At 44.0% G+C, this 26,079-nt stretch overlaps 1 protein-coding gene and 1 long non-coding RNA gene across 2 annotated transcripts; both read left to right on the plus strand.

The window, feature by feature from the left end:
- The first annotated feature begins 7,259 nt into the window (after positions 1-7,259).
- LOC123443295 lies at positions 7,260-11,169 on the plus strand. Its single transcript, XM_045119633.1, has 3 exons — positions 7,260-8,333; positions 8,834-8,911; positions 9,349-11,169. Exons 1-3 carry the CDS (start codon positions 7,275-7,277, stop codon positions 10,909-10,911), a joined length of 2,700 nt encoding a protein of 899 aa, XP_044975568.1. The 5' UTR covers positions 7,260-7,274; the 3' UTR covers positions 10,912-11,169.
- A 5,180-nt stretch (positions 11,170-16,349) lies between these two features.
- LOC123413107 lies at positions 16,350-19,823 on the plus strand. Its single transcript, XR_006613679.1, has 2 exons — positions 16,350-16,676; positions 16,753-19,823. It is a non-coding gene; the product is annotated as an uncharacterized LOC123413107 (long non-coding RNA).
- The last annotated feature ends 6,256 nt before the right edge of the window (positions 19,824-26,079 follow it).

The raw sequence follows: 26,079 nt of genomic DNA on the forward strand, positions 1-26,079 counted from the left end.
CCTGCAAGGATGCTCCAACTAGTCCATCACAAATTACCACAAGCCGCATAGAAATCCTCGATCACGAAACTCGCAATCTCGTCGGATTCCTTAGTGGAAAACCTCAACTCTGAGATTACCCAAAGTTTCACCGGAATCCCGATGCAGAAGATATTTTGTAAAAGGTAAAACTAATCCAGCAAGGCCGCCCGACGTGTCGACGAACCCGATAGGAGCCGTGTATCTCATTCTCAGGACACGACGGATGGATCACACTAGGAGAAACCAAACCTCGGGTTGCCCCGAGGTGGCCCCGTAGTCTGCCAGTTTGGACCAACACTCATGTGGAGCACTGGCCCGGGGGGTTGATTAATTATCCGCGGGTGCCGGCGGGTCCCTATGCATTCTATTAGGTTATTAGGCAAATGTAGTACCAAAGTTGGGCCTTGCCAGACCAGCTTTAATCTAAAACGAATTATCAAGGGGGTCCCCATAACAACCCCAATCGTGTTAGGAGCGCTCAATTATGGAATATAACAGCGATAGCCGAAACTAAGGGGGCAAAGGTGGAACAAAACACCAGGCTAGAAAGGTCGAGCCTTCCACATTTTACCAAGTATATAGGTGTATTAAATTAAATAGCATTAATATGGTGATATAACAAGGAACCCATGTTATCACATGGAAGCAATTGCACCCGCAACTAGCAACGCTAACACATGGCTAAGCAAGCGGTAACATAACCAATCAGTGGTTTTCTAGGTTGTGAACATGTTGAAGGTTTTCATGGCAATGTTGGGAGGCTGACAGTTAACAGGTGGTAGGCAGCGAGACGATAACTATAGAAACGGTAAAACTAGCATGACAATGATAGTAATGGTATCTGGGGAAATGCCATCTTGCCTGAGATCCCGCTTGGAAGAAGAATGACTCCGTGAAGCAGACGAACCGACGTAGTCGAACGGGTCCTCACTTTCCGACACGCTTGCGGAACTCTATAGAGACGAAGGAAACCGGAAACAAGAATCAACACCCGATATTCACCACACGATGCACAACACATATGATGCATGAACAGTTGAATATATGCAAGACATGGCCTGTCAGTTCACAACAATCAAACAATACACATTAAGTGAAGTTCAATATGCAACGAGTTGCATATTGACGAAACTCCACATATGAATTATTTAGTTCTATCCCGATTAGGTACACGACAATATTAATTGTGGTTAAACATGGCAAGAGGTGAAGCGTAATTAATCTACCTATCTAGGCATTTTAAATGAGGTCAGAAACGACATATAGCATCTCCGAGATGACCCCATACGTTAATTTATAGTTCTGCCCAGATCTGAACTAACACGTTTAAATGTTTGTTAAACATCAAAATAAATAGGTTCACGTGATTCTACGCGTCGTTCCAATCAATTTACACATAGAGAACATCTCCAACGGAGCAACGGTTCAAAAGATACAACGCCGCAAGATATGATGGCATGAATGCAATATGTGTGCAAGGACAGTCACAAGCATTTCAAAACATACAACCAGCAGAGATAATATTAAACTACACGAGATTCGAAGTAAGTTTCATATAGTACACAATCAAAACGGAGCAACGGTTCCACAACTACAAGCTATACAAGAAATCACTACAATCTGCCCAAAATCAGCCACATGACATTTTCTACACCCCAAGTCAAACAAGCTACATAAATCCAAAATACTCAAACAATACATGAGGCGGTAGAGGTCAATATGCTCTACAACATACCACTAATAACATCTAACGTGGAAGCATGGATCACTAGGAAAAGAACTCACAAAATGGCATCTCTCACACAGTTTCAGACTTAGTGTAAATATCAGTTTTTGACAGTGCAGTTTTCGATCTGAAGGCATATTGACAGCAGCAAAACTATATGCTACATGGCACCAAATGGCATGAAAATTGAAAACATGCTAGAGAATCTTAAGGGATACAACTAACTCCATTGCACCAATCACAAAAGAGCTACAGAACACCAGATAATCTCATGGCAAGACAGCAACAAAATATAACAGATTTCAGACTTAGAAATATTTCAGCATCTCCAAAACACACTATTTTTTTAGCATGTTGAGAACAAGCAAACAACACATAAACATGGATTTCTATTGCAACCAAAATTACCAGGTGCTAGCATACATATCCAAGGGCATATCTCTAGTTGACAACTCCTTCATATCATGCACGGATTAAATCACACAAAATAAACAAAAGGGCAACATGGCAAAATATCGCATGCACTAACTTGCTCAAAAGCTAAAACTAAGTTCACAGTTAAATGCTATGGATTTTTCTACCCCGAAAACATATATAACATGAGGGGTTGTAAAAATAAAAATACCGCCATACGTATATGCGAGAATATGTCCTAAACGCGATATAACAAACTAGCGACGGACCCTACATGCAAAAATGCAAACAACTACTTTAAAATACATGGCAAAAGGTATCTAATAACACGAGTATTTAAACTATGGGATTTGAGCAATCCAGACAGGCACTAAAATAAATACGGGGTAATCCCCTATTAGGACAGCACACAAGACTAGGTAAACAACAAGTCAAACTATTTCAAACATGCATGCAAGTTGCAAAATGTTAATCTACACGGAAAACTACACAAGTTACATATATCACTCGTTGCAATCCGGCGCACGGTTTGAAATCTACAAAGGTTTTAATATCTAATATATTCCTGAAATTCTAAAATCGCAGAAACTTATAAAAAAACGAATCTAAACGGGCCGAATCTGGGGCATGGCGCAGGTTAGTTAACACTCATACATGGCGCAATATAGGGGATCGAGGGGGTCGACTCACCTTGGGCCAGAGGTCGGTTGGAGGAGAGAGGACCTGCTTGGGCCGGCGGCTGGCCTAGAGGAGCTGGGCCGAGGTGGCTGGCCGGGGCGCTGGCCTTAGCACGCGGGGCAGGGCGGACTGGAGGCGCGGTTTGGGCCCACATGGGCGAGGCTGGCCCATCTGGCGTGAGCGGCAACGCAGGGTCGGGCAGATCGAGCCTCGTGCTCGATCTCCCGATGGGGCTGTCGACGGGGCGATCTCCAGCGACGGCGCGGGGCCTGCGGCCGAAGCTGGGATGGGCTCCCTGGCGGCGGATCTGGCCTCGGGGCTGCGCAGGCGACACTTGGGGCGACGAGGTCTGGGCGGCTGGCTCGGGAGGAGCTCGAGGACGACGGCGCGACTGCGGGGAACGATGTTCTGCGACAGCCGGCGGCGGATCCATGACGGGGCAGGACATCGTTGGCGGCAGTGAGCTCCGACAGCTCGCCGACGGCGGCGACCATCGGTCGGTGGGAGGCGGCGACGCGAGGGCCATTCGGCAGCGTGGGAGCTCGGAAGGCTCGGAAGGAGCGGGGCGCTGGCTGGCTCAGGAGGAGCTGGCCTGATGGGCTTCGCGGGCCTGACCCGAGCTCGGGCGGGCTCGGCGGCTGGAGGTGGGAGGAGAGAGCGTGGAGAGGTGGGGTTGGCGGTTGGGCACGGATCCCGGGGGATACTAGGGTTAGGCTGTCTATATATAGACACAGGGCTAGTGTTAGGGGATTTTAGGGGTTTTTCGACCCTCCGATCGCGATCGAACGGTCCGATCGGAGAGGTGGGTTACGGTTAGCTTAGGTGCGCTGTGAGAGTAGGCTAGCCAGAGATGAGAGGGAAAACGGGCACCCGGCAACGCAATTTAAAACACAGAAACACGTCCGACGAATAACCGAAGACGATGCCGCTACGGTCGACCGTTCGGTTACCAGACGGACTCCGATTGCAACGAAAATTGGCAGGCGGCCTACCTACAATTAAATAAGACCGCACGCCAAGTTTTAACCCGATCAGAGGAAGTTTTATACACACTTTTAAAAACAAGTATTTGACGATGCCGCGGGCGCGTGCGTGTGTGGTCGGGCTCAACACGGTCAACAACGAACACGGAGAGAACCGACAAGTAATATCGGATGCAAGTTTGAAAACTGGCGGCAACGGGATGCCGATGCAATGGAGATGATGCGAATGATGCAATGATGAATGCGACACACAAAATAATAACACGGTGACAATGGAAAAGCGAGAATCTTCTGGGGCGTCGGTCTCGGGTTGTCACAGATACCTTGCCCTTTCTTCGGCTGCATATTATTTTGGAGCTTCGAAAAGGGGGCACGTGGCTTCACGGCGAGCGCCCGCTCGCCGCCACCCGTCGCCGAGGTCATCCGTGGCGGCATGAAAAGGCTGTGTGCGATACCGGTGCTTGGAGGAGCACCGACGGAGGCGAAGCCAAAGCTCCCCGCGCTAGGGTTTGCGGCGGCGGCGGCGGAGGGGTCGCGGGTGTAGGAAGGGGTGAGGGGGGTGTCGCACGGGCGTCCATCGGGTCAATTCACCGGCAGCGGGACGGGGCGGGGCGAAGGTGGCGTGGCGGAGAGAGTGCGGCGCACGAAAGCGGACACACCAAATACACAGCGCGCAATGGCGATTTTGGACCGCCCGTTGTACTCTATATACCGCACGCGCTTATTGCGCGTCCGCTGGAGCCCAATTATCGATTGTGCGCGCGCTAAAAAGGACAAATTTACGACGCGACCCTTATTTAGCTTGGCTGTTGGACATGCTCTTACACAATCTTTTGTTCCATGCTAGCATAATGCTATGCTTGTGGTTCCTACCAAGCCATAAAAAAGACCAATGACATCATCAATGGAGAATGATGTTTTGGGGTTGTTGCATGGTTCAAGATTGAAAACAACAACAATGCAACGGAAGATCATGTTGCACTCATTGAAAAATCTTAAGCGGTCGTAGGTACACCCACGGTAAACTAAAATAAGACGTTTTAGATCACTAACCCAGGTCTATTCATTAGACTTTGAGCCTAATAACCAATTAAGCCACCTTTAGTTGTTGTCAATTGTGTATAAACAAGGTTATTTGAACCTTTCTTTTTCTGTCGATAATATATATTTTTGCTTGATAACTTTGATATGACCAGCGTGATAACTATAATATGAGCAACATGATAACTATAATATGATAAATCTGATAACTATAATATGAGAAGGTTAATGACTATACCATGAGAAGCATGATAACTTTAGCATGGGGTAGTGGTAATTTCACGTGGGGTATGCTTTGACAAAAACAATTCCTAGATGAAAGTTATCATGGCATTTCAACTTAAGATATTAGGTCCATGTCCATAAAATAACCGGTGAAATGTTTCACCCCCCCTCGATGAAAGGTACAATGGTGTTTAAACATAAGATATTAGGTTTGTGATGCATAAAATTGTCACAAATTTACATGAAAGTTACCGAAGGAGTTATGTTTCAATGATTTTTCCTCAAAGCCAAAGTTAACATGGTGGTTGAACGTAATTTATGAGGTCCCCACTACATAAATGATCATGCTATTTACACAAAAGTTATCGAGACATGTTTCTGTAACGTTTTTCACATGAGTAAAAAATTGTCAATGTGTTGTATGTAAGTTATTGGGTGTGTGGTAACTAAATTACCATGCTATTTGCACTAGGTTATCAGGGCATATTTTTCTAGAACTTTTTGTCCAAGATGAAAAGTTATCAGTGCGTTTATATGTAATTTATCAGGTTAATAGTACTTAAGTTGTCATATTATTTACACAGAAGTTATCGAAGGTATATTTTAGCAATTTTCTCACCTTGGATGGTCAAAAAAGTGGTATTTTATATAAACTTGTTAGGAGCCAAGTACGGGGTGAGTTGGCTAGTGTGTTAAGATCCCAATATTGAAGTCGCGAGTTCAATTTTTAGCTTTAACATTATTATTAGGCTATAAAACTATAATATGGAAACTAGTAGCATCAAGATTTGTTTCCAACATTTTTTTGTCCCAAAAAATATGAGGTGTGATGTGTGAGTTATCAAGCTATTCACAAAAAAAATAACCGAGAGTATTTCATCAACGTGCCTCCCTCCACCCGATCGCCAAATTTACCAAGACATAGGTACATACGCTATTAGGTCAACGCTGTGTGAGTTACTGTGATATTCACATAAAAGTTATCGGGGGTATATTTCATCACCTCTATTCGTCAAAGTTATCAGGATCGGGTTTCATAAGTTATCAGGTCTTCGATGTATGAGTTATCGTTCTATTCATAACAAAGTTGTCGGGGGATATTTCATCAACACCCAACCCTACGCCAAAGTTATCAAAATTGAGTTATATAAGTTATCAACTTTGTAATATGCGAGTTACCGTGATATTCTCACAAAAGTGACCGGGGAGTATCCCCTGGTCGGCAAAATTACGAGAGTGTCATCAACTCTAGATGAGGTGGTAAAATAATCTACTTAAGTGATGAAAAGATTAGACATTGCATTAACTTTTATGCAAACGTAGGAGAAGAAACAAGTTAATAATGTATTGTTGTTTTTCTTTTCCACTCATTTAATAAGGTATAAAAGTAGTCTAATCCGGTAAAAAAAACGAGAGTCTTAGTTCAGCTGGTAGCCTATCGTTTATGCAACCAATAACTTTTGTGTTTGATTCTTAGGAGCACCTCTATTTCATTTTTCATGCACGAGAATGGAAGCCATGCGGGGGAAGCGGATCGAACGATTGCCGGATCCGATCGACCGGACATTAGCTTTCTCGTTAAGCTTAATTTGATCAAACACACGCATTACACATGCATGATTACTATAAAAAGCTATTCCATAGTATAAGAGCGCATAATGTCAGAAACGCTGTTATATTATGAAAAGGAGGGAGTAAGTTTTAAAATAAATGAAGCTACTAATAATTAAAAATAAGAACGCAATAGTTTTGTGGGTGGGAAATGAGCCGTTTCTACACAGCAATACATTTGAAATATTTTTTACTACTACTGTCAGGTTTTTTTGTCCTCTTATATTACATACACAGGTGAAATTTCGCATACGGTTGTAATATCAGTCGAAGAAAAAAAAGGGGTTCATGAAACCGAGCCCGAGCGCTCAAAAAAAAAAGAAGAAAAAAAGAGCGTTGAGATTCGTGCGTGCGTCCCCTGATTCGCAGACGAACATACTCCCTCAGCCCACCTCGCTAGAACACCGAGCAGAGCAAGCAGCCGTTCCGCACTCTCCTCCCTCCCTCCCCCGCCCACCGCAACCCGCGCAGCCAGCCGCCGCGGCCTAAAACCCTAAACCCCCGAGCGAGCGCGAGATAAATCAGCCCACCCATGGCGCCGCCTCCCCGAAACCCCACCACCACCACCACCACCCATGGCGCGCCATCCTAGGCCCCCCTCCCCGTCCCCCTCTCCGCCGCCCGCGCCCCCCTCCGGCCCGGACGCCGCCGCCTTCGACCCCGTCGAGGAGTGGCTCCTCGACTTCGACTTCGACTTCGACCAGGCCATGGCGAGCGAGCTAGCCAAGAGCTTCTGCCTCGCCGACGACGCGGCGCCCGCTGGGGTTGATTCTGCGTCGGTGCCCGAGGGCGGCGGATTGGGCGTGGACCAAGTCGTCAAGGAGGAGGGCGAGGTGGAGGTCGCGGAGGAGGAGGGCGTCCCATTGGAAGTCAAGAAGGAGGCCGTCATGCTGCTGGGTGGTGGACTGGGCTGGGAGCTTGCCCCGGACCAGGCTCCCGTGTTGGGGACCGGCGATTTGGTTGCTGGTTTGGAGCCAGTGATTGATGCTGAGATGTGTACCGCAGCTGCCGGTGATGCCGAGGCTAGTACCGTAGCTGCCGTACATGCCGAGGCTCGTACCATTGTCGATGCTGAGATGAGTACCGTAGCTGCTGTTGCTGCTGACACTTGTACCACCATGGCTGCTGTTGATGCTGATACAGATACTGGTGCCGTAGCTGCTGCTAATGCTGATACTAGTGCCGGGGCTTCTGTTGATGCTGAGATGAGTACCTTAGGTGCTGTTCATGCAGATGCTAATACCATAGCTGCTGCTGCTGCTGCTGCTGATACTAGTACCATAGCTGCTGTTGATGCTGAGATGAGTTCTGGGGCCGTGGTAAATGAGGAAGTGGAGTGTGGAGGAGGCAAGGGGGAGGAGGAGAGCAAGGACAAAGAGTCGGAGAGCAGCGAGGATGGGGAATTAAGTGAAGCATCATCGAGCAGTGATGATGAGGAGCAGCCGGCCGAGAATGATGAGGAGTCAAGTGAAGCCTCATCGAGCAGCGATGAGGAAGTGCCGGTGGCCAAAAAACATGGTGGTCGTACGGACATGGAAGCCCTCCTTGAAGAGGGTGAGTTGATGGTTGGAGTCGAGGATGATGATGAGGATGAAACACCAAAAGGTCCTATCAAGTCCAAACATGAAGTACAGGTATGGAGTTTATCCCATGCTGTGCACCTCTCTTCCGTGTAGTATAATATGAATCATTTGCTAGCGAGTTAGAATTCGATTCTAGTTAGTTACAGCTGACTTGTATAGATATTTGTTTCATGGACACTCTTTTAAATTGATAGCCCAGTAGAAGCTTATGCTTAGTTATCCATTAGTTATCCTGTGCTTTCTGTAGCTAATATATTGACAAATTATTTTCTATTACTATGTAGCTGCTACATGCATACACCCTGTGCTCATTTTCCAAAAACCTAAGTTAAAAAATGCGCTAGGCGTTAATCGTGCGTTTTCCCACCGCATTTCACTTTTTTGACAAAGCGCGCACATAAGCGCAATTAAGCAATAGCCATTCTGCTATTGCCTAAAGCCTAGGAACATATTTTTTTAACTATGGCAAAAACCACACATATAAATGTTAAAATATTCTTGTTCCTTGATTGTATGTCTATTCTAAAGTAGATGTACGATATACCTTGCAGGTACTTCCTCCAGTTCCAAAGATTGAAGTGCAGTTGGAACCGCATCATAAGGCACTTCCAGTGGGAGCAATTACAGCTGTAAGTCCTGTATTTAACTGTTGACTTTTCATCTAGATTTCTGTTTGCATTTGCCGGCAACAAAAACTGTGTTTTTCCAGCACTTCATAGGTACCTGTTCTTTCTATGTAATATCTGATGATGACTTAATCAGTTACCGCCATCTGTTGGTGTTAAATGCAGTAGCTAATTGTAATGTAAGAACCAGAGATCTATGGTACTCACTGAGATATGTTACTACTCTATTAGTAGTGCATTCTGGGATTTGTAAGTGTTTAGATGATAGTGCCTATACATACATTTCATTAATGCAACTATTATTTTGAATAGCATATTTCTCCAGTGTGTTGTTTGAGATATTTGTGGACAAATAGCGGTTCTTGTTTAGACTGTTGAAATACATAGTATTCCCTATGAGATCCATATCCTGAGTGTTTGTCTGTTTGCTGCTCATCCAGATCATGGGGGAGAGAGTGATTGTTGAAGGGTCAGTGGAACACAGTCCCCTGACTGAGGGTTCTATACTCTGGATAACTGAAAGCAGGACACCACTTGGTATTGTTGATGAAATATTTGGACCTGTAAAAAATCCTTACTATCTTGTGCGGTATAACTCCGCGGAAGAAGTGCCTGCTGGGATCGGTGCAGGAACTACTGTCTCTTTTGTTGCGGAGTTTGCTGATCATATCCTAAATATGAAGGAACTATATGCCAAAGGCTATGATGAATCTGCTGACCATGATGAGGAGGCAGATGAACCTGAATTCTCTGATGATGAGCAGGAGGCTGAGTACAGAAGATCACAACGACTGGCAAAAAGGCAGACTGATAGGCCGCATGATTCTAAGAAACCTTCTGGTGACAAGAAGAGGGCACAAACCAGAGGTGCTGGATTTCGAAATGACATGCCACCGAGGATCCACGATACACAGACATGTGATCACCAGTCACAGCGTCGTTTCCACCAGTCGGATATGGCTGACAGAGTGGCACATCAGTCGGGTCAACAAAATTCTCCGATGAGTACACCAAGAAGGGACATGCCACCTAGAATCCATGACGCATCCACACCAGATCGCCGACCACAGCCTCGATTTCACCGGTCTGATACTGCTGTTGCTGATAGCACAACACGACAATCGGGTCCTCAAAACTTCCCTATGAGTGCACCAACAATGCTGCCATCAATCTCAATGAATCATGCTATGCCATCACCTGTTCAACTTGCGAATCAGATGGGCAGTTGCTTCATCAATCCATCACAGCAGTTCTCCCAGCAGCCAAATATGGTTTGGCCTGGCGGGCTTCCACCTGCAGGGCAGCCAAACATGGGAGTTGACGGAGCTGCTCTTGCAGCTAATATTATGCAGAATATACTTATGGGAGCCAACCAGTTCCAGCAGTATTTACAGAATCAGAACTTTGGTGGCTTCCCAAACGGAATGCCCATGGCCCAACCACAATTTATGCCAGGGGGCACAATGAGTGCAAATATGATGCCATTTGGTGGACCAATGGTAAATCATCCTTTTGGTCAGGCATCTCAATTTCCTATGGGGCAAGGCAACTTTGGCCAGTTTCCACACATGGCTGGCAACCAAGGGCAGCCTGCTGGATTTCCGAACACCCAAGGATTTGGACGCGTCCCATCACAGCATGAAGATGGAGATCAGTCTCCTGGATTTGCAAACATGCAAGGATATGGGCGCCTCCCATCACCACATGGAGATGGAGGTCAGCCTCCTATGCAATTCAATTCCCTACCATCACCCCATGGAGATGGAGGTCAGCCTCCTATGCAATTCAATTCCCTACCATCGCCCCATGGGGATGGAGGTCAGCCTCCTATGCAGTTCAATTCCCCACCTTCACCCCGTGGAGATGGAGGTCAGCCTCGTATGCAATTCAATTCTGGGCAGTTTAATCAGGGGAACTCGTCCTTCCGTGGCAGAAGGCCGCAGCAACGCGGAGGCCGGCATTCGCCAGGGAGAGGTGGTGGTGGCGGCCGGCATCGCAAGTAGTTAGCCAATGGTGGTACTTTCACCCCTGGTGTAATTTTGACTCTGTGTTGGATGAATTTGGGTTAAATTCACAAGCATGCTGCTCCCATGTACTCACAAACTAGAGGTGTAACCGATTCCCTGTAACACGTGAGTTATTGCTTGTTGTAATACCCATCCATCCATGATATCTTTGATGAGGTGTCCTGTGTCTGTTCCACTGACAATGACAAAGGATCCTGTTGCCTATGTGGAATTTGATGCGTTTCTTTTTGGCCATATCTTTCAGTTTCTTGATGTATCCAGTTGTTTGGAGGGAAATGGTTATTTCTGAGGTGTTGCAACTTATTTGCAGGATTGGTGTTATCTTTTGATGTAGTTCTAGTAGTATTTGTTAACTGGATACCGTTTCTTTATCGAATGCAACCGTACTATATGCTATTCTATGTTACAGCGGGATGCAGTATATGCTGATGGTTTTCTTATTGCACATACACATTCAACCTATTACTCCCCAGGTTATTTTGACCTGACATATGCTATATAATTCATTTTTCTTTTTGCAGTTCAGTTTACACAGTTACCATGAACCACACGGATGATTGCGTTGAGCCCGTGAACTCAAAAGAGAATTTTATTTCTCAAAAATTCCAGGCTCTAAGCACAGAGAGTTTAGTTTTGTTGATCGCTCGTCCAGCTGTACGGGGAGTTTAACAGAATGAGAGAATATACAAGCGATTCAGTTTTCTCGGTGTAATGTGATAAACGCATTGTAAAACTACATGCAGGTTCACAATAAAAGGAACAAGTTGATCACTGATATGCAGTCATCACCAACAATCTTATCAAATTTGTGACATCTTTAATAGCGAGGGGTAAATGGAACCATAAAACGAATCACTGCATACTGAAAACAGAGTACATAGAGTATTACTTTGGTAGCTGAGGAAGACTACCTAGATCGAGTCATGGCTTCATTTTGTGATACCTTTACATAATGTTGTGATCATCTCCCACGATTGTGTGATCCGTCGAACACTTAAGTTTATACCTGTTTAGTTACTGAACATTTCAGTATGCACCTATAGCTATGGATATTGTGTACTCTATAAAACACCGTTGGTGGAGAGAGGAGAGGGAGTGTGGAGACCGAACAAGTGGCATCAGGAAGGATGAGAGTGACAAAACAAGTGGCGTTAGAGCCATCTAAAGATACATTGGGAATGGGATGCGTTAGGAATTCGAGTTTGGAAAGAAGCATCTTTTACTGTAGGAAAGCTAGGCAACCAAGCAAACATGTTAGCTAGATTGACCTGTACAACAGGTCTATGTCAGCTTCTCGGTATTGACTTGCTAGTCCCACCGACGAAGGTAGCAGGCGGAAAGTGAATTGTCGCGATGGTGGTATGCTTTGGAGGTTTTAATTGTGAAGCCATTTAACTGCTTTTACTTCTCCTTTTCATCGGTTTCTTGATGTAACTTCTTGTTTGGAGTTGGGAGGATAATGGTTATTTATGAGATGTTGCAGTGTTTTCGTAGGCATGTTGTTATCTTTGATTTGATATGGCTCTAGCCTTTGGTAATTGTCTACCAGTTTATTTCTGAAATCAACTGTACTATATGTTGTCCTTTCCTGCTAACAGTGGGATGTTGATGGTTTTCTTATTGCACATATACATTCCACCTATTACTCCCCATGTTATTTGACCTGACATATGATTCATTTCGGGCTAAGTGTACATAATTTACACATGACTGCATTGAACTTACTACCCAGTTTTATCACGAGCGAAGTGTTTTATTTCTTCAAAATTCCACACTGTATAAACACAGAGAGTTCAGTTTTGTTGATTTCCCTTACAGCTGCAGCTGTACAGGGGTCTAACCGAATGAGACAATATACGAGTGATTTAGTTTTCTCCATGTAATGCGATAAATGCATGTAAAAAAATAGTAATACACAATAAAAGGAACAAATCGGTCATTGGTGTGCCGCCAACAGAACGCTAATAATCTGACCAAATTTGAGATATCTTAATTTTCAGGGGCGAATGGAACCATAAAATGTACTGCATAGTAAAAAAATAGAGCATATGGAGTACTGTATTTTAAGAAAAAAAATGCAAGTTCTTGTGAGCTCTAAGACAACAGCTCCGAAATATTACATCACAGGAAACTACAACGCTCAAGTCGAACAGACATCCAAACTTCAGAATAGACACTGGGCATACAACTAAACATTCTGACATGTTAACTAACGAAATAGACCAAGACATTCCAGACTATCATCAACCAATATGTCTCGCCGTCTTGGTACAGCCAGAGTGTGTGTGCGCGCGCGCGTGTGAGCTTGCGTGCGCGTGCACGTGCGTGCCTGCGTGTGTGTATGTTATATCATTCCTTCAGTAGCTAAGGAGGACTACCTAGTTTGAGCCATCAGTACATTTATGATATCTTTGCAACGAATTATGCATAATATATGAACATTTTTCACGTCGGACGGTAGGTGGAGCACTTAAGTTTGTACCATTCGAGTGGTTGAACCGTGCTCCTATAGCCATTGCTCTTGTCTATAAAAACCAATGGTGGAGAAGAGAATGAGTGATTTGTAGGAAGAAAATAAAGAGAGTAAGGGCATCACCAAGGGCGAAAGTAACAAAACAAGTGACATTAAAGCGGGTTATAGATAATCCATTTGGGAATGAGATGCATTAGGAATTCCAGTTGGAGAAGAAAACTCGAGTATTGTCTCTTATTGGTCATGTTTGGATTCATGGGTTAGAGTTAAAGTTGGTTAGATTGGACCAAACTATCCTCAAAACATCCAAAAAGGAGGGTTAAGTTGGTTAGATGCATCTAACCCACCCAAAAAAACTAACCCACCCAATAGGTGTTTATTTGGGTTAGAGTTAGGTGGGACCCAAAAAAACTTACTTTTTACTCTACCTCCACCACACCAAATCCTGGTTAAAGGAGTCGAATGATTGAAAAAGTGTCTTTATTGACAATCTAACCCTGTCATCCAAACACCTCTTAGGTTAGAGTTAGTTCAAGGTTAGTCCAGGGTTAGAATCTAACTCTAACCTCTATGGATGAGTCGTTCAGCTGGGTCCTTTCACTATAATATATATGTGGCTTTATTTGGATGCATGTGTTAGAGTCAGTTTGGGTTAGTTTGGATTCAACGAACCCAAAATATTCAAAGAGAAGGATTAGTTTGGATTAGATGCATCTAATCCACCCAAAAAAACTAACCCACCCAAAAAGTTCTTATTTGGGTTAGTTTTCCTTGGAACCACTAAAAAACACCCTTTTCTCTCGCTTTCCCCACAGTGGATCCCTTCCCACTTCCTCGAAGCTTCTTGTCCTCTCCCTCCCCCCTTCTCGCACCGCCCGTGAAGGCGCCTCGCCGTATCCGCGCTCCCGTTCGCCGCCGGTAAGCAGCCCCGCCCTATCCTCCCGTTCCAAACCCCTCGTCTCCCCGTGGCCCGTTCGCCCGCCGGCAAGCAGTCGCGGTTCTTTGCACGGCCCGTCTCCGTCGGCCTCGGCCAACACGGCTCCTTACGTAGGGACGGCGGATTCGGCCAACGCGGCTCCTTCCACGGGCGCGTCCCCATCTGCCTCGACCAGCGCATCTCTCGGCCAGGGCTCGCTCCGCCAGCGCAAGGAGCGTCTGTGAGCGGGAGGAGGCCACACCAAATCCGGCAGGAAATAGAGTCCAAAGTAGCCAAATGATGGAGAGAAAGCATTTATTGTCAATCTAACCCTGGCATCCAAACACAAACACGTCTTTGGTTAGAGTTAATTTAGGGTTAGAATCTAACTATAACCTCTAATTGGGTTACAGTATCCAAACAGGGCCTATATATATACTCCCTTCATTCTTAAATGTAAGTCTTTTTAGAGGTTTTATTAGAGGACTACATACGGATGTATATAGACATATTTTAAAATATAGATTCACTTATATTGCTTTGTATGTAGTCATCTAATAAAATCTTTAAAATGAGTTATATTTAGAAATGAAGGGAGTATATATATGAGCATGCCGTCAGCTGTAGGGTGCGTGTTTCGTGCATGCAGTCGATGTTATAGGCAGATGCACATGTAAGCCTCAATTGTCGCATGTTCGTCGACACGTGCCAATCCGGATGGCTGGAACGTGCACCCGGTACATGTATGGTAGTGTGCGGGGTACATGATATACAAAGACTTCTGCCTGGGTTAGATGGCCGGCTACCCGACGTACATTGCTAATATCCACCACGCTCGGTACCTGTCGACGCCCGACGCCAGTATGACTACAGACTACTTCATGTATCCGGCTCACGAGTTCATGCCTCAACTCTCGGCTTCTCCGTCAATCAGGTTGAGCCTTGCATGTGCCCGACACAAAATTGGTAGTGTGCCGGGTGTAGTGGACAAAATATTGTCTTCGGCTATATACATGTCCAGGTAAGTCCACACAGTTTAGTAATGATGGCGTTTGTAACCTATTACCCTGGTTCAGTTTACAAATGATGACGTTTGTAACCTATTACCTTGATTCAGTTTACACAGGACAGGTGATCACATTGAGCCCCCGAACTCAAAAGAGCATTTTATTTCTCTAAAATTCTAGACTGTATAAGCACAGAGTTTAGTTTTTTTGATTGCTCGTCCAGTGGTAGGGGAGTTTAACGGAATGAAAGAACATACAAGCAATTCAATGTTCTTCGTGTAATCTGATAACACATTGTAAAATACATGCAGGTTCACAATAAGCAGAACAAGTTGGTCATTGATGTGCACCAGAACAAGTTGAATTTGTTGGCAGATTGTGATGAATCGATGAGGGAGTGTGTGATTATGTTGTTGTGGTGGATCTCGTCTCTCCGATCTGATTTAGTGCACGGAAAAGAAGTGTCAACTGTGGCTGCAACGGTCTTATATCTGCAGAGTTATATACAGTCCTTACATCTTTCGAGGAGGTATTCTACAGAGGAGATTATCAAAGGAAAGATGCCGTTGATGCAGGAGGAGCCGGCGGTAGTGCAGAAGGTTGTCCAGGTCCTTCCATGGTCGAGGCCACTGCCAGATCAACTGGCTCTGTCCGTTGATGGATCTTATTCACATACTGATGGTTCTGCGGCGGTAGGCATGATTCTAAGGAGGCATTGACGGGAGTGTGATATTTACAGCATACCGGTGCATTTAGGACAGTAAAACTGAGTCTAATCCGCGCCCTCTTAGGCTATTAGCCCTGTTAGCCGTTGGATTTCGTGTATGTGTCGTTTTAAGCCATTCGATCTGTTATTAGACACCAAGTTTCCGCTTCGTGGGCTGGCTATCCTAAGGGGCTGCTGCTCCCGAAGAATTTTCTGAGGCCCGTGGTTGATTGGGTCTCTCCCGCAAGAAGCCCATATCAACAGTCTCTCTTCGCACACCCCCTCGAGGCCTTCTTTTCCTGTGAATTTCTCTCGGCATCTGGCATTCCCCTAGGCGTCGCCGCCGCCACCGCCATCCCTCCGACGAGCTGCTCCTTCCGCGTCAAAGCTACCACGACCACCCCTCTCCCCATCTGCTCTCGATTCTTGGGTGCATCATGTATGGTGTGGCAGCAGCACGAGATCACTAGAGGAGAGTGTGGTGGCGGCATACGAGCGCAAGAGAAGAAACAGGTGTCCCTCTGCATCCATGGAAGACGGTGCTTCCATCTTCACCCAGCCCCCGTCACGACCCATTTTATCTTACCTTTCTGCGGGCTATGTAGCAGGATCCAGATCAGCAGATGGCCCTTCATGGAGGTGCATCCATAACCTCTCATCTCCTTTTCCCCTCACTGACATGGCTTCTTCATTCTAATCCATATGCCTGATGCAGCTGGCCTCAATACCATGTAGTAAAATCCAGTAGACAGTGCAGTCAAGAAAGAAGCTGAGGATCGAGAACTAGGCACGATCATCAAGAAGCAATATGATGCCTCCGCCTCATGCGGCACTGTCGTGATCCATATCCGGCTCGCCAAGTCCAAAGGCAATTTCCCCTTTACTCCTTGCCCATCCCTCCTTCCACTCCCACTCTGTGCTGATTTGGCCATGATTGATATTATTGATGAATTAGGAAAATGTTAATTATGTAAGCAGATTATCTTATTACACGGATGTGCTACTTCTGTAACAAATGTGCATTGCATGTTGTCCAATTGACAAAAATTTCCGAGTGCGTATACTCTGTGTGTGTTGCCCTCTTAAGCTAATAATTATTCTGCCATTTTTAATCAATGTTTTAAATAGCCGGCTATAGCTCCGATATAGCTCCGTTATAGCCTTTGAAAGCACTCCCGCTAAAGCTATGCACTTTTAGTGCAAAATTGAAAAAGAAGCTAATAGCCCGCTATTTCCCGCTATAGCGTTAAATTTGGAGTCATTTAACTCGCTAAGCCGCTATACAAAATCATACTTCTTCATTATCTTTTGTTCCTTTTTATGATATATATGATGCATTGATGTGAAGCTTGATTATTGAATTAGGATGCCTCTTGATACTTGTGTTTTGATGTGCGAACTTGTGTATATGTAAAGTATATGCAATATATTATATATTATATATGATGCTTGATTATATATACTTAGTTTCAATTTAAGAGAAATGCTTAAGGCTTAGCTACGCTATAACCTTTCATAGCTTCTGGTGGAGGCGTCGCTAAATGACATAGCCTGCTATTTAAAACATTGTTTTTAATACAGGTGCTGCTACCAGTGTGTATTGACAACTTGGTTCTTTATAATCCGATCATAACTTGTGATTGTGGAATGTCAGATCTTCTTTTTACTCAACAAACATTCTGTAAGGTAGGAAGTTGCACTAGCTAGATTGGCCCTTTGTCCAGTTTAGATATTGGAGCACATAAGGTCATTTGAGGTTTGTATTTTGCATGCTTTGTTTCAGTGAACTTCACTTCTATCTTGGCTCATCATTAATCTTTGATTTGTTTATCTGTGCAGAGGATTTGATATGACTAGCAAATTGAAGTTTCCTTTTTTACCTGCAAACATCTATGTTGCTCAAATGGTATTTGGTCGCTTCCTCAATGTTGGACAGCAAAAATCCTTTTTTGTTGATTATTCTGCTGGGGAAAATGAACTAAATATTCTCTGTAAATTAGGGGATTTAGTTCTGTCTGCGATTTCAAACAAATTTTGTTTAATTTGAGTGGGCAAAGTGCAGATGATGTTTTTTGCAAGGGAGGGTGCTGGATTCCCTAGAATTAAACACAGATTATTCTGCTGGGAAAATGTACTAAATATTCTTTGTAAATCAAAGGATTCATTTCTGTCTGGGATTTCTTAAGTGGGCTAAGTGCACATGATTTCTATTTTTTTTGCAAGGGAGAATGTTCGTTTCCCTAGAATTAAACATACATGTTACTGTTCATGGATGGAGCAGGTCTTCCATTTCATCAAGTGTATCTTCGAGCTTATAGGACTATTGAATTATGTGAAACTGTAATTGCTCGTACCCAGTTGTAAATTTGTTTTGGTTTTGCTGAAACTGAATTATGAGGGACTATTTCGTAAACAACTGAAAAATGAAGTTATGTTCATCGTTTCTGAATTTATATGTAAATTCTGTTTATTAGACTTTGCAAATGTCTGTTACCCTACCGTCCATAGCTGATTTTTTCCTTTTGAGAAAGTTGATAGATGAAACTTAATCTTGTTTGGGCGTGCCAAACCAAGTTGAAGGCTAGATAAAGTGTGCTACATGAGCTGGTTTTTTTTTCCGTGAGGTGTTGCATCAGCTGTTATTGCCGAGCAAGATTATTCCATTAAACAAAATAACGTGTGACTCATGGGGCGTGAAAAGTATATCACACTACCTGATAGGGACAATAAGGTATGTGACGACACTGAAGAGAACCACCATTGTTCTGCATCTTCACTGGTAATTACGCCAGACATGTCGAGCTCGAAGCACTGCCCCTAAAAGCATTGATCGGTGCTACCATAATTATTGGTATGAGTTCATAAGGCATCTTAATATTATGCTTATTGCCACTTTTAATCTTGAGAATAGAGCTACGTATTGCATAGAACAAATCGTCTGGAGTATTTGTCTTCTTTAAAAAGATAGTCCAATTGATGTTATTTATGCTACAATCATTGTTAAGGCTTGGATAATGGAGATGGTGTGCCGATATAGCCATGTACATTGTGCAATGATGGGGCGATTGAGAGGAGCGGTCATTACATGTTTACGAATTGCTAGGTAATTTGATTTGTTAGCCTTTTGCCCTGTTCAACATTTTCCTTGTGCCTACCATCCTATATATTGAGTTTGTTTCCATCATTGTGACTCCATGTAAATGGAAGTACTTTGTCATGGATCAATTTAATAGAAATAAATTCATAATAATGTGTTCACATATTTAAGAAAATTCATATCATTCTGTTCACCAATGGATGAGCGCGACAACGCGCGTCGTCAATGATGTAGTCTTTCATTGCAATGATGCATTGGAGGCAGAGATACATGCACTTATGCAAGGTATGGCTTTGGCTATCCAACACTCTGGGCTTCCCATCACCAGCCAGTCGGATTCTTCTATGGCACTTTCCGCCATGTCTGGTGACAGTTTAATCAGATCTGCCTATGAACATCTAGTAGCTGAGAATCGGCATCTTATGGTAGATAGAGTTTTTATTCCCTTTAAAATTAGTCGTGTGCAGAATAGGGTAGCAGATCAATTGGTCCTTTATAGTCGTACTGAGAGTACTACTGCTGTATGGCTTGGTCAAGGTCCACCATGTGTCGAGGAACTCTTGCCTCTTGATGTAACCCTATGCATTTGGAATAGAACTCTTTTACCAGCGCAAAAAAAATAATAGTCAGGGGTGAATGAAACCATGTAATGAGGTACTGCATATTGGAAACAGAGAACATAGAGTATTTCTTGGGTAGCTGAGGAAGACTACCCAGCTCGAGTCATCGTTTGAGTTTGTGATATATTTACAAGGAACCTTACATGATGTTATGATCAACTTTGACATTGGTTGATCTGTCAAACACTTAAGTTTGTACCTCTTTAGTGGTTGAACCGTGCACATATATAGCTATGAATCTTTTCTATAAAACACAATTGCTCTTCACTCAGTATCGTTCGACCGTGTACTCTTCGCTTTGTGCTCTATTTTCTTCCTCACCCCGCTCCCTCTAATGTAACAAGCTATTTTTTATTGGGTAAATGGCGCGGGTGACCACTATGCTAAGGACCTGATAAGAGAGTGCTTGTTGGGGACATTTGTTCAAACATGTGGTGGGTGGTGGGGTGGGGAATTTTTTATTGAAAATTTTGAGGCGGAAGGGTAATGGTTGGCTCTGAATACCAGATGATAGGGTACTAGTAAATACTGTCTCGATCTATTGCTTGCACATGGGAATTCGAGATGCAAGTGCCAATTACAAGCTCTGGCTAGAGTACATGAATGGAGAGCGAGAGGAAGAAGGAAAGGAAGTTGCCGCTGCCGTTCTGATCCACTAGATGTCTTGGCTCATTGCTCTCCCTCGAGAATCAGTACTAGCCTTGTTCGAGTGCTTCCAGATGGGCCGAACCCATAACGGTCGACCCATGATAATTGACCCATGGCGATGACAGATAGAAGGCCCTCACATGTAGTTGTACAAGAAGTTTAACCGAATGAGAGAATATACAAGTGATTCATTTTTCTCCATGTAATGCAATAAACACATTGTAAAAAATTGTAATACACGCAACTTCACAATAATGGAACAAATCTATCATTGGTGTGCAACCAACGGAACGCCAATAATCTTACCAAATTTGAGATATCATAACTGTTATGGGCAAATGGAACCATAAAATAAAGTACTGCATAGTAAAAACAGAGCATATGGAGTATTGTATATTAAGCAAAAAGATTGCAATTTCTTGAGCGAGATGTGAGCTTAGAGACATCAGCTTCGGAAGATCACATCGCAGGAAACTACAATGCTCAAGTAAAACAGGCATCCAAACTTCAAAATAGACACTGTATAGAGAACTAAACATGTAGAGATGTTAACTAACCAAATAGACCTAGACATTCCAGACGATCATCAACCAATATGTCTTGTTGTCTTGATACAAACATATGATGCGTGCGTGTGTTGGTGTAATCATTCCTCCAATAGCCAAGGAGGACTACCTAGTTTGAGTCATCAGTACATTTGGGATATCTTTACGAGGAATTATACATAATGTATGAACGTTTTTCACGTCGGGCGGTAGGTGGAACACTTCAGTTTGTACCGTTCGAGTGGTTCAACCGTGCTCCTTATAGCTATTTCTCTTGTCTATAAAAACCAATGGTGGAGAAGAGAAGGAATGATTTGTAGGAAGAAAATAAAGAGAGTAAGGGCATCGCCAAGGGCGAAAGTAATGAACAAGTGACATTGAAGCCGGTTATAGATAATTCATTTGGGAATGGGATGTATTAGGGATTTCAGTTGGAGAAGAAAACTCGAGCTCTATCTTTTATTATCCAAACAACATGCTAACTAGATTGACATGTGCAACATGTCCATGTCACCTGGCGAGTTGAATTCCGCTAGTCTCGCTCGCACAAGTTACTCGCCTTTGAACACCGAGGTAGCTGGGCACCCGGTTTTCACCACCGCCCATCCAGAAAATTGTTGCTCGAGATGTACACGTCGCCATGTACCACTAATTGTCTTAGCAGGTATGGTGAGAGCGGCCTTGAATCGAGTGGCCTGATGTGACATGATGAGGAGCTGTAGTTTGTGTGAATCCGAACTTCAACATAGGCGTGCAAGCCCGCTCTGATGGTGGCGAGCTCCCTGTAGGATGCGACCTCCATGGATTCGACATCGCATGGATGCTTGACTATTCAATGAGTATATATTGCATCCTTGGTCAGAAATCTAGACCTCCCATGAGCCGTTCAGCGGGGTCCTTTCGCTGCAATATATATGAGCAGGCCGACCACTATAGGGTGCGTTTGTCGTGAATGTAGTCGGCGCTATAGGCGGTTGTGTGGGTAAGAGCATCTACAATCTGACCCCTATATCTTGCTCAAACGTTCGAAACGCCCTTTCGCCAGTGTCCGGTAAAAAATAGTTGACCCAACTGCCCCCCCCCCCCCCCCCGCGCACTTCCTTCCTAAACGCACGGACTGACTGACACCACTCATATTGATCTCAAATGTAGGGAGGATATGATGGCTCGCGAAGGCAACCGACCAGTCCGTCAAGTAGGGTGCGACCGCAACCCAGACCATATTTTCTCTTTTCTTATTCATTTTTTCTTTCTCTCTCTTCTTCTTCAGAAATCATGTGCAAGTGACCGGACATATGAGGAAAAAATGATAAGTGCGGCTACACGGGTGAGAAGATAGGGGCTCAAAATGGACAAGCTTGGTCACTGACTAGACGTGTCCACGATTGTTTATGAGGTCATATTTGCTAAGTATGACTATAGATGCTCTAAGTATTAATGTAAGATTCATGCATCGGTATAAACATTGAAGATAGAAATACTCCCTTCGTTTTTATTTACTCCTCATATTAGGTTTATGTAAAGTCAAACTTTACATGCTTTCAACAAGCTTGTAAGAAAATATATTAACATATACACCATTAAATCTATATCATTGGATTGGTCATTGCATATATTTTCAAATCATATAATTTTGTTACTATAAATGTTTATATTGTTTCCTACATACTCGGTCAAACTATGTAATGTTTGATTTCACTCAAAGCTAATATGTGGAGTAAATAAAAATGAAGGGAGTGTATCTCAGTTGTCAAATGATCCTTGACATGTGCCAATCCAGATGGTTGAAATGTGTTGTTTGACACGCGAATAATCTTCTAAACCGTCTGTGCAGAAGGAAAGAGAAGGAGAACGATTTCTCTCATGTGTTGGGGAAAGAAATGAAAATGTGCAGGCGTGCCAGTGTATTGTAGTACACAAATCAAAAGATGCGGGAACGAGTATTTCTTTAATCTCACTGGAGAACAGAATTACAATAACCCGTAAATAGAAGTTCCCTCCATGGTCTACTAGAGCGATCAACCTGACTGTGGCGATTGGGGTATCGTGGTTCTCGGGGCCTCGAAGGGTCTCGGTTAATTACTCACGTAGGTTGGTCCCTAAGATACCTCCAATTAAGCCATGTGGTCGTCTTCATCATCTTCGTATCACGTTCTCCATGCATGATGAAAGTAGTGTGTGGGCCCGTGTCCTTGTCTGTACACGCACCGCAAGTAGTTTGGCCTTTGCAGTGGCCGCGCCGCTCCCATCGTCGTGCCTCGTCGGTCTTGGCGGCGTTGGAGTAGTTGATGTTAGGGTAGGATGAGTCGCACTCGGCTCGAACTTCTCGATGACCAATAGCTTCGTTGTGGTATGCAAGGGGTTACACCTTGCGAAAGTAATTGTTTGTTAAGACCTGCATCAGTGTAAAACTGACGCGCGCTCACACTCGCGTGGCCGGGGTGGTTGGCGCCTCGTCTCAGTTTGCGCTGAGTGTTCGATGGTTCGCCAAGATAAAGGGCGCCGCCTCATTGTGGAAAGGTAGGGTCGTAAAGGCCGCATCGCCTGGGCTGCTGCAGCGAAAAAGCATGACCTGTACGCCGGCGATGCCATGGACCTGTATGCCAAGGATGTGTCCGTAAAGTAACCGTCCGTCATGGTGGGTGCACGTCTCGAAGGAGGGACCTATCTTAAGATGCATCTTCGTGATTGTCTATCCTGCCAATCATCGTGCCCACAAGAAAACATGGCAAAAGACATGTACGCCGGTGACCTATTTTTTCATGGACCTGTCTCGGGCTACGTCGTTGGCGAGCTCCGGTTCTGCCATGTCGTAGCATCCTTGAAGCATGGTGGAAGACGTGCTCAGCATGATCGGAACGCTAGGGGTCTATGTACCGGAGACCTGTTCGCCATGGACTTTTCTTAGACAACGTCGTTGGCAAGCTCCGGTTCTGCCACAGTGCCTCCTTCGCGAAGCATGGTACAATACCTATTCAACCGGTCAGAACGCCACGAGCATGTGCACCGGACACCTGTTCACCATGAAATTGTCTCGGGTTACGTCGTTGGTGAGCTCCGATTCCGTCATGCCGCGTCCTCCGGGCAGCATGGTACAAAACCTATACGCCGGTGTATGTTAACCCACAAGGGTAGGAAATCATTTGTATCTTTTTTGATAAGTAAGAGTGTCGAACCCAACGAAGATTTAAAGTTAGAATTAATATTCTCTCAAGTTCTATCGATGACCGATACAACCCTACACACGCTAATGCTTACTTTACCTAGAACAAGTATGAAATTACTTTGCGGGAATACAACTAGAAGTACTTAGTAGGAGTAACAAATATCTATGCAAGATAATAAAGAACACAAAATAAAAGTTAGGTATTGTTTTAGATATATATTAATTTAGTTAGTTGTTTAGTATAAAACTTTTTGTAACGCAAGAGAATCATTGTCCATAGGCAATTGAATATAACATGATAGATGCTTGTCATATGCAATGAGGGAGAGGCATACGCTAACACACTTTTCGTAATTGGACCATATGCACTTATGGTTGGAACTCTAGCAAGCATCCGCAACTACTAAAGATCATGGAGGTAAAACTCAACCATAGCATTAAACATCAAGTCCTCTTTACTCCCATACGCAAACAATCCCCTTACTCGAGTGTAAGCTTCTGCCACTCTAGCCACCCACTATAAGAGAATTATGAACATATTGCAAACCCGCCTGTGGGATTCTCTTACATGTGAGCCTCACGGATGCCACCTTAGGACAGCACCATATCAGCATACAACTCATATTAATAACATCATACTACAATTAATCCATAGGACAAAAGAAATCTACTCAAACATCATACAATAACCACACATCATTGGATAATAATATATAGCATTAAGCACCATGTTTAACTAGAGACTAAAACAGGGAGAAGAGGGTTTACACCGCTGCATACAGGGAGAGAGAGTTGGTGGTGACAGTGGCGAAGTTGTTGGTTTAGATCGATGTCACGATGGTTGCCCCGGCGGCGCTCCAGCGCCACCGGGAGAGTGGGGAGAGAGCCCCACTCCTCCTCCTTCTTACTTGGTCTCCTCCCTAGGTGGGAGGAGGATTCCCCTCCGGTCCATGGCCACCATAGCTCCCGGAGGGCAGGAGCCCCTTCGAGATTGGATCTATCTCTCTGGTTTTCTTCTGTTTTCGCTGTTTTTTGGCCCTTCGCCATTTCCTAAATATCCGGAGATCCGTAACTCCGATCGGAATGAAATTTTAAGGGGATTTTTATTACGAAAATATCTTTCTGGTGGCGAAAGTAGGGGCCCAGCCAACTTAAGGGGGGAGCCACAAGCCAACAGGGTGCGGACAACCCCCTGGCCACACCCTGTTGGCTTGTGCCTCCCTCGGGCACCTAGTTGCGTTGATCCTTCCTCCGAAAATTTACATATATTCCAAAAAAAATCTCCTTAATTTTTTTTATCGCATTTGGACTTTGTTCGATATGGAATTTATGCAAAACAAAAAGTACACAAAAAATAGGAACTCACATCGGCACTAGATAAGTAAGTTAGTCCCAAAAATAATATAAATGTTGTCAAAAGTATATGAAAGTTGTAGAACATTGGTATGAAACAATCAAAAGTTATAGATACGACGGAGACGTATCAACATCCCCAAGCTTAATTCCTGCTCATCCTCGAGTAGGTTGATAAAAAGATAATTTTTGATGTGGAATGCTACCTAACATAATCTTGAACAAATGTCTAATCATGGCATGGATATTATGATACTAGTGATTCAAGGCAATAGTCTATCATTTGAAAAAAAGACATCCATACTCTGTTTTACTAGCAAACAATTATGTCCTTTCAAAATAACAATGCTAAAGAATGCTATCTGAAAGCACAATTGCTCCCTAAGGTGGTTTTGATAATTGATCGCAACATATGCATCATGGGACTAATGATCTTATCCAAGTATATTTCAGAAAAGTTCAAAGATGCTTTGGCTATAGGATTGTGAGGAGAAGCCCCTTGATGCAAGGAAAGGGATAGGATTGGCTCAAGCTTCAAGCAAGAAGACTCTACATTTTACATTTGTGAGAAATCACTTTAAGTCCTTAGGAAAGCCAATACTATTAAAAGGGG

Source organism: Hordeum vulgare, chromosome 1H (assembly GCF_904849725.1).
Source record: "Hordeum vulgare subsp. vulgare chromosome 1H, MorexV3_pseudomolecules_assembly, whole genome shotgun sequence".
NCBI lineage: Eukaryota > Viridiplantae > Streptophyta > Magnoliopsida > Poales > Poaceae > Hordeum > Hordeum vulgare.

What these genes read in the sequence shown, in the direction of transcription:
- LOC123443295 (XM_045119633.1), top strand. Translation starts at nt 7,275, where the DNA reads ATGGCGCGCCATCCTAGGCCCCCCTCCCCGTCCCCCTCTCCGCCGCCC. An exon ending in AGTCCAAACATGAAGTACAG is followed by an intron (nt 8,334 to 8,833) that starts GTATGGAGTTTA and finishes TATACCTTGCAG; the next exon opens with GTACTTCCTCCAGTTCCAAA. An exon ending in CAGTGGGAGCAATTACAGCT is followed by an intron (nt 8,912 to 9,348) that starts GTAAGTCCTGTA and finishes CTGCTCATCCAG; the next exon opens with ATCATGGGGGAGAGAGTGAT.